The sequence below is a fragment of the Lupinus angustifolius genome, chromosome LG17, assembly GCF_001865875.1.
Source record: "Lupinus angustifolius cultivar Tanjil chromosome LG17, LupAngTanjil_v1.0, whole genome shotgun sequence".
Classification (NCBI taxonomy): Eukaryota; Viridiplantae; Streptophyta; class Magnoliopsida; order Fabales; family Fabaceae; genus Lupinus; species Lupinus angustifolius.
Window position 1 is genome coordinate 3,143,697 of NC_032025.1, and position 11,490 is coordinate 3,155,186.

At 32.5% G+C, this 11,490-nt stretch overlaps 2 protein-coding genes across 6 annotated transcripts; both read left to right on the forward strand.

The window, feature by feature from the left end:
• On the forward strand, positions 2,304 to 5,066 carry LOC109330604 (bifunctional adenosine 5'-phosphosulfate phosphorylase/adenylylsulfatase HINT4). Of its 4 annotated transcripts, none has more exons than XR_002105692.1 (7): positions 2,304 to 2,504; positions 2,601 to 2,647; positions 2,776 to 2,852; positions 3,136 to 3,202; positions 3,897 to 3,974; positions 4,062 to 4,330; positions 4,950 to 5,066. XR_002105692.1 is itself a non-coding variant. In XM_019564850.1 (6 exons), the coding sequence occupies exons 1-6, from the start codon at positions 2,412 to 2,414 to the stop codon at positions 4,168 to 4,170; spliced, it is 471 nt and encodes a 156-aa protein (XP_019420395.1). In that variant the 5' UTR covers positions 2,304 to 2,411; the 3' UTR covers positions 4,171 to 4,511. The 4 variants fall into 4 exon arrangements, 2 of the variants coding, with proteins under 2 accessions (XP_019420395.1, XP_019420396.1); XR_002105693.1 differs by having other exon boundaries at positions 2,305 to 2,504; positions 4,065 to 4,330; positions 4,950 to 5,049; XM_019564850.1 differs by lacking the exon at positions 4,950 to 5,066 and having other exon boundaries at positions 4,062 to 4,511.
• LOC109331485 (vesicle-associated protein 1-2-like) lies at positions 6,014 to 9,279 on the forward strand. Of its 2 annotated transcripts, XM_019566021.1 has the most exons (8): positions 6,015 to 6,278; positions 6,383 to 6,453; positions 6,811 to 6,892; positions 7,011 to 7,126; positions 7,198 to 7,362; positions 7,459 to 7,509; positions 8,067 to 8,144; positions 8,822 to 9,279. In XM_019566021.1, the coding sequence occupies exons 1-8, from the start codon at positions 6,227 to 6,229 to the stop codon at positions 8,930 to 8,932; spliced, it is 726 nt and encodes a 241-aa protein (XP_019421566.1). In that variant the 5' UTR covers positions 6,015 to 6,226; the 3' UTR covers positions 8,933 to 9,279. The 2 variants fall into 2 exon arrangements, with proteins under 2 accessions (XP_019421567.1, XP_019421566.1); XM_019566022.1 differs by lacking the exon at positions 8,067 to 8,144 and having other exon boundaries at positions 6,014 to 6,278.

Below are 11,490 nucleotides of genomic sequence, written 5' to 3' on the forward strand. Positions count from 1 at the left end.
TACGCTCCATCTCTTCCTCTGTATGTGGGCAAAGATCTAAAGATAACTTGAAATGTGCAGCAAGTAGAGTAGAAACAAGTTTACAATTATTCATATTAAACCTTTCAAGCAGCACTCTTTCAATATATTTCTCTTGGGATAAAAACAATTTACCAGCTTGACGATCCCTGTGAATCTCCATACCAAGAATTTTCTTGGCTGCACCTAATTCTTTCATCTCAAACTCATTATTGAGTTGAATTTTCAATTTCCGGATCAAAGACTTGTCACGTGAAGCAATTAGCATATCATCAACATACAGTAACAAGTATATGAATGATTCATTTGGAAATTTCTGGAAATAAATACAGTCATCAAATTGACTCCTGCAATAACCTTGCCCAATCATAAAAGAATCAAACCTCATGTACCATTGTCTGGGAGCTTGCTTAAGGCCATATATATATTATATTTTGTATTTGAATATGTAGTATCACACAATATTCACCGGCAGGTACGAAGTTCTTGTACACACTAGTTTATGATAATGCTTAATTTAGGGTGAGATATGTGGTTAATTAATGTGTTGGTGGTGGTTGCTTAGGATTATATGATTTTTTTGTAAAAATTAAATAATGTTAAAGACAAAACAGGAAGTGAAAATTACATCATAAGAGAAGTTATTTCAAGTTTTAGCTTTATAAATACTAGTGGTGACACATACTTCGTGTCTGCCAACTCATAGGAGAGAGATAGAAACAACTTTGTTATACCTTGCTTTATATATTTTATTTTGGAGATTTGGAATATCTATTTTGTATTGTATTTTTTATTGGGTGTACTATAATTTTTATTTATTATAATGTTCAACTTAAGGTGAGAGAGAATGTTAATATGTTAGTGGTAGTTATATACGATTATATAGTTTTTTGTAGAAATTAAAAAGTGTTAAAGATAAAATAGGAAAGTTACACCATGATAGTAGTTGTTTCAAGTGGCTTTATATATAATATAAATATTATAGATATTATATTTCCATTAGCAAGTGCCAATCAACCTTAATACAATCGCAATTGAGTTTGGTTATATACATCACTAATTATTGAGGTTGGCTGGAAGATGTTCAATTCCTTACCGAATACAATCGGTTGATGTGTTTCCCAAGCCTACAAGCTAATCTAGAACGAAAAGAAAGGTCATTAAGTCGCAGTGATTAGTGATGCCAATGTTCTCAATACTGTAGTGATATTATGGTGTTGCTATATTTATTTTGGAAGTAAAAATAAAAATAAAATGTTAAAGTGCATCTAACATCAGATGTTTTTTTGGTAATTAATTTAGACTAACACTTGTTAAATAATCATAGAGTAAATTACACTAACACCCCCTGAGCTTTAGCGAAATTACACAAACCACCATCGCTTTTTTGCACTTACACAAACCCCTAATTTTAACACTTTTATTACACTGATCACCCCTGTATGAAAAGTAAGTGTAACCTTTTAAAAAAAATGATAAACACAATTTAGTTAAACAAAACATGATATATTGTGAACACAAGTCCAAATAATATATGAGTTTGTACCTCTTTATTATTTTTGGTTCGTTACAATATAGTATAAGATCAATTTAAACAATATCTCTTTAGAATTGTTGATGCATTTTGTAACTAAAAATAATAAAGATACATTGATTTGTATATTATTTAGATTTGTCTGTATAATATATCATGTTTTGTTTAACTTAATTGCATTTATTATATTTTTTGTTTAAAAAGTTACACTTATTTCTCATGCAGAGGTGATCAATATAATGAAAGTATAAAAAATATGGGGTTTGTATAGGTGTAGAAAAGTGAGGGGTGATGTGTATAATTGTGCTAAAACTCAGTGGATGTCAGTGTGATTTACTCATAATTATATGTTAAAAGAATGTGATATCTATATAGTATTAGAGTAAAAACTTATATATAATTATTACATCTCCATTATTTAGTTGGATTATTTTTTTTTTGAAGATTTAATAGTAATTAATTATGAATGATGAATAATACAATAACAATATATAAAAGTTATACATTCTCAATGTAGATTTTTTTACCATAAAAATTATTCTATAATCTTAAATAAACAAAAATATAATATCTACACATTAAAAATATAAAATCTGTACACTATCAGTTTGTTATCTGTCATTCATTATATTACGTTTAAGAGATAATTGAAAATAAATAATAAATAATCTAGGAAATAATATAAAAAAACTATTTCTTATCTTATGAGTACATTCATCATTTCCTCCCTAATAAATACATTCGATAAGAATGTAAATGGTAGTGTGGCTGACGTGTCTCGACGTACTCCCCTTGGAAGTTGAGTTCTATGTCAGTATCCAATTCCAATGCGATGCGATAGGTTGCGCTAGGTCAAACTATGGCGGAAGCAATCGGCGGAGGAGGAGGAGGAGCGTCGTGTATTTTCTGTGATATTGCCACCAATTCCACCTCCACTACTCTTCTCCATTCCGTATGTCTTCCTTTTCTATCTTCATTTTTTTGAATTTTTGTTCCTCTCTTTTCTCTTCTGATTGCTTTCACTTTTGGAATCGTTAAATGCTTTCAGGATGATAAGGTTCTCGCTTTCCAGGACATTAATCCTTCTGCTTTCAGGTTTTCACTCTCAAATTACTTAATTTCTCATTCACAATAACTTTTTACATCGTTAATTATTACTGTAATGTAAAATTCCCTGATCCTCTATTTATTTATTTCCACTTGTTCCAATTAATATCTTTTAGGCATTACTTAGTAATTCCCGTGGAGCATATTCCCACTGTTAAAGATCTCCACGCAAAAGCTGAACACTATTCTTTGGGTAAGAAATCTAATTACTATTGCCACTACAAAAGCTTTAAATAGGGGAAATTGCATTCACCCCTTGTAAGGTTTGGCTTAATTACACTTGACACTTCTCTTGTTTCAGAAATTACACTGAACTCTCGTAAGAGAAAGTGAGTGTAAGTGTGTTACTTTTGAAACAGAAGAAGTGACAAGTATAATTAAGTCAAATCTGGTGGGGATAAAATGTAATTTTAACATTTTTAACATCTCCAAATTTGCCTGTGTTGTCCAATTTCATGATTGGCTACTTTATCCAGTGAATCACATGTTAGAGGTGGGGAGAACGTTATTACATAGAGATGCACCTCAATCCAAGCACTACAGGTATTCGGTTCTTTACATTGATTACTGTTTTCTCCTTTTCGAGTTGGTAATATTTGATTAATCCAAAATGCCCATTTCAGCTGCAATTTCTGTTGCAAACTATAACTTGCATTGTTGGTGTCAAAAAGTGCTTGTATGATACTATTTTAACACAATGCTGTGTTCAATAGCTTTTAATGAAACAGAAGTGTTTTCTATTTGTCAAAATTACTTGGTCACCTGCATGCATGTGCTATATTATGTTGCAATACTGTATTGGCTATAATTGTCTTCATGCATGAATCATTAGATATATTTTTAATCTTTTTTTTCTGGTGCATAGGGGTAATGCCTTCATATTTGTTGCATATACTGTCTAATGTTACATGTTATACTTGATGTTCTTGGCAACTTTGTAGGAAATGAGTAAAAATGGTTATATAGAGGGAGTTTTGAGCTTTAATACCCATTTTTTTAATACTTTTTATCTGTATGGATAGATCATATTATGATTTTTTTGAATAATAATAAGATTTTTTAGTTGAATGTGATAGTAAACACTGTGAACTTGAGCAAGAATAGAATTCTATGACCATATAAACAACAACAAGAATCGGGTTCAGATGACAATCTTGCATTGCTTTAAAGCAGGAGGTTTGATTTGACCTGATTGTACATGACCATGTGATTCTTTCTGTTACCTTCTTTCTGACAGATTTGGTTTTCATCAGCCTCCACTTAACTCTGTTAACCACCTACACCTCCATTGTTTGGCGCTACCATATACACCCAGGTATTTATTCATCTATCTTCTTACTGTATGCTTAAGCTTGTCCTATATGCTGTTGTATGCTTAAACTTGCCGCTTTATGGGCTTAAGCAGATGGAGATGTATGAAATACATGTCATTCGGACCACTTGGTTTCATTGAAGCAGAGAAGTTTCTGGAAAAGATAAAGCCTTTGTCCTCAGTTCACTCAAAAGTATAAATTAACTTGAAGTTAGTGCAAAGTTAAGTTTAGCTTTTCATCTTTCCAGAAAGATGCTACACATATTAGTTCTCATTCAAAATTATCTCTGTTCAACTTCCTGGTGGAAGTTTGTAGTTACAGTTATCCCTTTGTATCCTTAGATCATGGTGCATGATATGAAATCTCACTCGACCTTCAAATCGAGAACAGCTAATAATAATTGTAACTGGTATAGGTAATGTCACAACTCACTAGCCCCAGACTCATATTCAGCATAACTGCTTGAGTTACTCTTGGGTACCACAGTTATGGAAATAATATATGCAATTGAAATAGTTACGAAGATAGAAGTTAGCACAAAATATGTAACTTATAAAATCTTCCAAATGGTGACAAGGGAAAACCTAAGTATGAATAGAAAGTTTTCACTAAGTGGATGATATTATGACTTCTTTCTAACTAAACAATAACACTCTCCTATTCTATATGGAGAGAAGTGCATTCTCCTATTTCAAGAATGTAGTCGTTATCACCTTGTAAATAGAGAGAAGTTGTAATATCTTCATTCAGTGAAAATCTTATATTCATACTTCGTGGTCGGAGACTGATTATCATTGTGGAGTTTTCCTTGAGTATTCTTCTATTTCAAGAATGTAGTTATTCTCACCTTGTAAATAGAGAAAAGTTGTAATATTTGTGTTCAGTGAAAATCTTATATTCATACTCAGTGGTTCTCCAATTATCATTTTGGAGTTTTCCTCAGTTAAATGTTGTCAGATATTAGTTTTGCATGATAATATTTCCAAAGGTTGGTACCAGTAGTGGCTACCATATTATTGTAGCATTGCCAATTTTCTTATGCCTTTTGAATTGAACTGGGAAGAAGAGTTGAGAAAAGAAGACTGATCTCTTGTAGTTTTACTTGCCTTCAGTTCTTTCTTTATACTTTTCCGTTTACCTGGATGTCATTGACTTCTTATGGAAGCCTTTTAGGATTATTTAAGACAATGATTCCTTAGACTATTTTCACTTATAATATATTTCACTCAACTATTCATATTTAATTTTTAATTTCATACTTATATATCCCACAACTATTGAAAATATTAATCCTCAACTTATGCTCATTAAAACATATTATCATTCGAATGTTACAAATGGTTATGTATAATATTATATTTCCATTAGCAAGTGCGAATCAACCTTAATACAATCGCAATTGAGTTTGGTTATATACATCACTAATTATTGAGGTTGTTAAGATGGGCAATTCCTTACAGAATCCAATCGGTTGATGCGTTTCCGAAGCCTGCAAGCTAATCTAGAACGAAAAGAAAGGTCATGAAGTTGCAGTGATTAGTGATGCTAATGTTCAGAATTCAATTCTTATGAGCGACACTGTTGTGAGAGGTATCCATGAACTCAGAAAGAGATTAATTCCTTAACTTAAAAGTGAAAGGATATCATTTATAGTACTAAAAAAAATCAATTGCTGCATTCGACCTCCAGTTCCATGTCATATTTAACTCATTTTTAGATCTCTTCTCAGAAATTATGTAAGAATAAACATCATCAAAAAAGGACATAACTTATGTAACTATGTAGTGATATCATGGTGTTGCTATATTTATTTTGGAAGTAAAAGTACAAAAAATGTTATAAGTGCATCTAAAATTAGGTATTAATACTATAGAATTTAATAGTTATGCACTAAGATTAGGTAATGTGTTTCTTACACGGTTAATAGAGTCTAAACTGAATAATGCATATTAAACACTTAAAAGTATTTAAATTTGAACTTTTGGTAATTCGAATAACTTTTGAATTTATTATATATATACATAAAGTTTGAACGCACGTGGAAATGGCTATACTCTCCACCACAGAGAAAATAGGGAAAAAGGAAATTGAATCAGAATCCCTTTTCGTCCCTCTCTGTTATCACCGCCCTTCAATTTTCAATTTCCAATTTCCAATTTCATTTCCTTTCGTACCATTCTATCCTCTTGATATTTCCGTCCATCTCTACAATCTCGATTTCTCTGTACGTAGATCACGCTTCCGTTGATTCGATATGAGCACTGCGGAACTTCTCAGCATCGAACCTCACGAACTTAAGTTCGTTTGTATGTTTTTTCATTTCCTCTTTCATCGTCAATTTTTCTTCTTCTTTTAGGGTTTTCCGTATCTCTGATTTAGTTTCTATTTTAATTATCGTTCCATGTTTCAGTTGAGCTGAAGAAGCAGATCTCGTCTTCTCTTCAATTGTCAAATAACACCGATAGTTATGTAGCTTTCAAGGTATTGTTTCCTTCCAATGTCTCGTTTCACAATGCGTTTTCCCCCGGATAATATTTACGGCTTTAGAGTGTGATTTGATTTATGATTGTAATTTTAATTGTTGTGTTTGGTTGATTCGAAAATAGTCAGAATATCTCCTAATGTCCAGAAATCGAGTTTAAATTCTTTTTCACAAAAACAGATTATGTTGTTGCCAAACACAGAACCTCTGCATATTATCTTTGTGGAGCGACAATTCCGAAAAAATATTATCCCTTGTAAATTTGATGTTGCCGAAGCTATAAGATCTGCTCAATCAACATAATATCAGTTACACTTAGATTTGATTGTTTGCATTTGTATTTGATGTTTGGACAGGTGAAAACAACCAATCCCAAGAAGTATTGTGTTCGTCCAAACACTGGAATTGTCTTGCCTCGATCTACATGTGATGTTATAGGTGCCAATAGGGATTGAATTGTCTGAATATGTGTCAATTCCCCCTCCCCATTTCCTTTGTTCTTTCTAAGTTTAATTTATTGTTGATCAATTATTTGGTGATATTTGGTCTTTTAAAGTTACCATGCAAGCGCAAAAGGAAGCTCCACCTGATTTGGTGTGCAAGGATAAGTTTCTTCTGCAAAGCGTAAAAACACACGATGGAGCTGCCGCAAAGGATATTTCTGCTGAAATGGTAAAATACATCACTATAATTATGCCATTACAGCCTCGTTTGATTTTTTAATTTTTTTCGTATTATTCTAGTTCAACAAAGCATTAGGGCATGTGGTTGAGGAGTCCAAATTGAGAGTGGTGTATGTTGCTCCACCACAACCACCATCTCCGGTTGCAGAAGGTTCTGAGGAAGGGTCACCACCGAGAGATTCAGTTTCAGAAAATGGAAATGTCCATGGTGCTGACTCAGCGACAGTGAGTTATAATTTGTTCCTTGTTTAGGTGAATTTTTCTCCTCTGTAAAATTCCAGTGATGTCAATTGGGGTACATTTTCTTCTTCGGCATTGCAGGTAGCAAGAGCTTTCACTGAACGACATGAAGCTCCAGAAAAATCTGCTGAGGTAAATTTGTGAAGTGGCTCATATTTTTTGAATATTTACTGTTTGTCAATATGCACTTTGACTAGGTTTTTTCTTTCTTTCTTTTGGGTCATAGAAATAAAATCGTAGTTCTGAGCTGTATCATGGATCATGTGCTAAGTTGGTGATGTAGATAAATGCAATTGATTTATTAAAGGCAATCTTATGCTCTTTCCTGGAGCATATTTATTGGAAGAAAATTTTATAGCTGAGTTTTAGTAAGAAATTTCATATAGCTTTAGGGGTATGCAACTGTTTTTAGTCGCAATTTTCTGCTCCAGATTCTAACTAATGCTGTTAAATGATCTTAACCAGATTTTAGACATTATGTTTCCTTGTAATACCAAAGCTAAGGGACAAGTTCATATTTTCAAGTACTAACTCATTGTGTTGTTTGTGTGACCTATAAGTTTCTGATTACCTGGATAGCAAATGAGTTTCATCTGTTCTCCAATTGCAGGCTGTAATTTATTTTTAAAGACTGTAACTTTTTTGTTTTTTCTGGTTGGAGACTATATAATTAAGTTGCTTTGGTGCAGGCAAAAGCCCTCATCTCAAGGTTGACTGATGAAAAGAATAACGCAATTCAACAAAGTAACAAGCTCCGGCAGGAACTGGTGAGGATTTAAAAGATGTATATTGTAGATAACTTCATCTCCGATGTGGGGATAAATCTAATAGGAAGAGAGCAGTCATATATCTATTAAAGGATTGGACACTGGTTATTTATTTGGATACCCAATTCTAATCAAAGTTAAAACACATAATGTTCTGTGTGGGAGAAAGTTATAGATTAACTTTAACAGAGATACTTTACTTGAATACAATTCACGCCCTTTTGTTTTCTTCGTAAAATATAATTTTTTAGTGTGTTAAACCATCATGACAGAATATGATGGCTATGCAATCAGCATCTGATCCATGCAGTCACACCACCTAGTGTAAAAGACTGTGGTTGTTGCTCGTGTTCGATCATTCTTTATGTATCCATGCAGTCACACCACCTAGTGTAAAAGACTGTGGTTGTTGCTCGTGTTCGATCACTCGGGGTGCTGGGAACATAGATTTCCAGCACCAGCATTTGAGTTTTAGTTAAAGTGACATTTGTGCAGCCATGGTGATATTTTTGCATGTGCTATGGTGATATCTTTGATCTTCATGTCAATAGCTTTTCATCTATTTATCTCTGTTGTTTTTCATAAATGTGACAACTTGGTATTTTATTTGTATGGAAGCAACTAAGAGAGAGTGCCTTTTAATGATTCACCTACTTCAATGTTTTTATCACATGCAGGATCTGCTGAGGCGTGAAAGCAACAAAAATCGTGGGGGTGTCTCCATAATCTTTGTCATATTAATTGGTTTACTTGGCATAATTATGGGTTATCTCATGAAGAAGACCTAAATATTGAGATTTGACCTTTTACACGGTTCCTGACTATTCAAGAAGTGATGACAAAAGGCAAAATAGATAAATTCTGCAAGTGTTGATTCTCCGTGTATGTTTTCTTTTCTTCATTTCTCTTTTTGGGCAAGGTGAGGGTGTCGATAGCATTTGGTCGTAGAAAACACCAGTTGAAAGTGTGGGTCTATGGTTTTGCTAATAGAGAATATTATTGTGAACTACTCATGCTTTCGGTAACATGCATTCTTTTTGTAACTTAAGGAAACACTGTTGTTTTTGTGTTGTTCTTCTAGTGACTGTCTGGCAATGCTAACGACCAATGTAAAATTAGCTGGAAGTAATTGATAGAATTAGTCGATAAATGTAAAATGATTTTTAAGCCCATGACTTATTGGTCATATGTTATTATTCATTGGCATTATATTAGGACTTCTAAAGTTATGTTTGCGAGTTGAGTTTTGGAAAAAAAATAAGGTTCTGAGCATCTTACTAGTATATTTTATGCTCTCAGTCTTCCTTTTTCCTCCAAAATTTAACTAAGTGAGGGACTTTTTTTGGAAAATCTTAACCGAAAAGGCTATTTATTTTTAGTAAAATAAACTTGTTAAATGACATATAATGTCTTTCAGGATGTTGGCAAACACACTCGGAGAAATTGGTTCTTTTGAGATAAAATCTATTGCCCCATACTATAACTTCATGTGCAAAAGTTGTGATTGAGGAAAATATGATAAATTTAATTGAAATGTTATCAGGTTATAATTTTTAATCGATGACAAGTGGTATATATTGTGGCAAAAGTGTGGGAAATTGCTTTGATCTCAATTTTTCCACACTAGTTACCACGCATAGTCACCAAGAGACAACAAAAGGTGTATGAAGCTAATTGTCTAACATGGACAATCTGATTCTACTTATGTAGTGTCATTGGGTGTATTTCAGCATTCTTATATTTCAAAGTGGAAAACAAACTATGAGGCTAATCTTCCAAGGCGTGGTTTGAAGGTGCGCCTGTGGGATTTTAATGGTAGTATTTTGGATGAAGGGCTTGGAGCTTATTTCAGGAGCACATTTTGTGTCAATCTATGTGATAATTATTCTAATTGGTAAGAAAAATAAATTTTAAAAATAAATTAAAAGTTTATTAATGAAGTTTTTTTAATCAATCAAAATAAGTGACATATGGAATGACATAATTTATGGAATATAAGATGTGATCCCCTTTTTCATGGCTAAGTTTGGTAAACAAAAATAAAATAAAAAATAAGCATACTTGATATTTCATTTGTGTCCTTTATTTTTTTAACAAATGATATTTTTCTATCCATAACTTCAAATTTTTAAATAATAAAAAAAGTATAATAACCTGTTTTTTAGTCATTTGATAAACAGAGTAGCTCCACTATTAAGTAGCTTTGTTAATTTTGCTAAATAAACCTAATATCTTGTAGAATTAGTCTACCACAACTAGTTGTTGCTATGTATCTTTCTCCAGCTTTAGATAGTGCAACATCTTGAGAAAGAAAAATGAAGAGTCTCATCTTTTTTGTTTCCTCTCTTTTATTATTTTGGGAAAGCATAGGTTTATATATCTTAAATAACTCATATCACTTGTCCCCCAAAAACTATGTCTTATCTAAACAAAGTACACCTAGTAATATAATTATTTATTTATGGTTTTTCTATTTAATTAAATGATATTTTTTAATTGGTCTGCTACACCAATTATGACACAAACAGGGACAAAGGAAGTTAAATATCCAAACTTAGAGTAAAAAACATTTACCTATGCAGTGGCTATTGTGACAACACATAGTGTACATGCCATGTGGTATGCTCCTTTGATGTTAGGAAGAGAGTTGAAAGTGAGGGTTTGGCCATTCTCTCTTGTCCACAAATCCTTCCCCACCCCACTTCTAAGTAGGTTCCATATGTTGCAATTTTCGGATGCCAATCACACAGTTCCAAGGGTTAAATGTTTTTCTAGTTTCTACACATACACATGATTCTAATTGACTTTCGAAATTATGCAAGACACAGAAATTGAAATGGAATCAACTATGCTACTTAACTATATGGTGGAATTTTTATTTAATTACTTACATAGTTATGTACTCTTGCTGCTCCAACTAGCAGAAACTGCCATAGGCAGATATTGATCCAAGTTCCATTACATTGTTGTCATTTGTCTTTGGCAGTTGTGGTATACTCTCTTTTTAAGCAACCAGAAATATCCATACTTACACATGTACATATATATCTCACCACTATTCAGCAACCACCATCATATCTAATGGAAATTTAAGCCATAAGTAGCAAGTGAATGCATTAGATTTTGGGGACACATACATGACTTCTTTCAAATAAATATACCTTCACCAATATTTCATATTAAAGTCATTATTGGTCATTAACCTATGTGGATAAAACCTTAATACAGTACTGTTATTTATTATTAAAAAGCCATGAGGGAAGAAAGGTTGGACAAGGATTACATATCCCCAACCTTATCTCATTCCGTATCTCAAGTCTATCACATTTTTCTATGTGAATAAAAT